Genomic DNA, 2,083 nt, shown 5'->3' with positions numbered 1-2,083 from the left:
CAAATAGTACACCAGACCGAGCAAATATGAATATGCATATATATTCATCCACACGTATACATAGAGGCTGCATTGCCAGAGCCCCTGTGGCGTCTGTGTTGTGTTTCTCTGTGGCGCAATTGGCCTCCTCGCCGCAGCCAATCAGCGTGCGGCAGAGGGGCTGTTGCTCATTGGCTAGAATGTTCATGCATGGGTTGGCTTGCACGTAGCTTGAAGTGGGTGGCGCCTCCAGACGACTCGGGCCAAAGCACCTCAAAAGAGTGCCCCGCATGTGGAGAATGTCGTATGGAATTTACAAAAATAATGGTGAGGCGGTCTTCTGTTTTAAAGAAATCTTGGAGGTAACCTCCAATCTCACGAAGTCCTGAATTGCATATTTTTATGCTTGATCGCATCATAAAGTTTTGTTTATTTCGCAGCACCAATATTCCCGTACTATCGACCTCTGAGAGCTTTTACAGAGAAATTAACAGTTCCAAATCCTTCTTATCAAATGCGCCCCTTAATGGGCTGTTTTGGTATCAGAAGTACTTGCTATCTACGATGAAGGTGGAAATTAAAGTATGATTGAATGCAAATAACACAACAGGATCCTAAAAAGACTACTTTATCGTTTTCTCACCCTCTAAGGTCGTTTGTGCATACCTGAACGCTATTGGTGTTGATGTGGATTTTTACGAATAACCTTCTCTAATAATTGTGAAAAATGTCCTACTGAAGTAAGTTTTTTAAACGGGAAATGCCTTGATGGAAAATTTGGTACCCTATTTAACTGAGAAAGACATTGCATGGCCTTAATCCGCGCGTTCATCAGCTGTGTCTAGCAGTCGGCTCTTCAGCCAGTTTGGGTAAACCAAAAGGATTAATTACTGAACATTTCAAGAAACCCGGATTCCGGACGTCTATCTGTAGCTTAACGGGGTTTGAAGGGTAAACAAGATTTATTTTTCTTAAGTGCCGTTGGGATTCCATAGTTTAACCCCCGATGTCAGCGCTACAACCTCCGTTTTTCATGCACCAACTACTTTTCAGTCACTCCTTCCCCTCCCCATCTTATTGATGAATCTCGTGATTTTCGTTGTTGTTTCATGCCGTTTTCTGGTATGAAATTGCTGAATGATTAAATTGGTTTCCTGCATAACTGGAATCATATTCCAAATTAGGTCACCTCACAATTCTCACGAACTTTGCGTGTTTATTTAAGGGACTTCTTTACACAATCATCTCATAATGATATCGATGCCTAAACTTGTACAAATAACAAAAGGAAGGTAGGGAAACCCTAACTCCCTTGGCATTCTCATCGCAGGTGTTTCCTACGATTTTTGTTAACTCCGCAAATATCACGGATGAATGCATGCTAGGTATCCTACCCCATTTTATCGCCTTGGGAATCCTTGTGATTTTGCTTCCTCCTCCAGATGGCAGGCGTCCGAGCGAACAGTACAACCGAGTCGGAGTAACGCAGCCGGCGACAGCCGTGAGACAGGTCTTCCCCTCCGCCACCGCCATGGCACCCGCATCCCATGCCACGTGGGTGACAGGACCACTACAAAAAGAGCCTCCGAAGGAGTTCGTTCCGCAGCTCCTCGACCCCGAGCCGGCTTATCAGAAACCCGCGCCTGATGCCATACCGGATCGCCAGCCTGTATACCCCATGCAAGAGGATGACGCCTTTAAGGTTAGTTATCCATGGAGCGTACATGGTCAGCGTGTGTGTAGACTGTTTCCAGTCACTACGATTGTTCAGTGATTGAATTATTAGTTCCTTTCAGACTACATCACTACCCCTTTATAGCTTAGTGGGGCTCGATTATTTTGCTTATATTGGTTACCATTCGAAATAGCTAATTTAAGGCAGCACAGGAGGTCATTGATATGATAAAAGCACCTAAATTGATTGGGAAGCAGGCTAATCTAAATTAGCAAGGAATCAGGAGTTACCCATTAAAAAAAACATATTGTTGATTCTTATATCGAACGTCGATGCAGAACCGCCTTTTCAGTGCTTTACTTTGTTTGATCAGATTTTAAAGGTACCAGACATATTACTTTCTCTCTTATATGAAGTCCCACTTTTTAG

At 43.6% G+C, this 2,083-nt stretch overlaps 1 protein-coding gene across 1 annotated transcript in view; it reads left to right on the top strand. All coding sequences in view use genetic code 11, as the record gives it.

Annotated features, from left to right (window-relative positions):
• Positions 1-2,083, top strand: part of EGR_05545 (Kyphoscoliosis peptidase) — a gene marked incomplete at both ends in the record, with an annotated part of 27,947 nt that overhangs the window by 16,716 nt on the left and 9,148 nt on the right. Inside the window, one exon of the mRNA XM_024494794.1 lies at positions 1,422-1,681. Within this exon, the coding sequence (XP_024350842.1) occupies positions 1,422-1,681 (260 nt within the window). The remainder of the gene's footprint in view (positions 1-1,421; positions 1,682-2,083) is intronic.

This window comes from Echinococcus granulosus (genome assembly GCF_000524195.1).
Source record: "Echinococcus granulosus chromosome Unknown EG_S00041, whole genome shotgun sequence".
Lineage (NCBI taxonomy): Eukaryota > Metazoa > Platyhelminthes > Cestoda > Cyclophyllidea > Taeniidae > Echinococcus > Echinococcus granulosus.
Note: the sequence above shows the minus strand (reverse complement) of the source record. Positions and strands in the feature narration are given on the sequence as shown.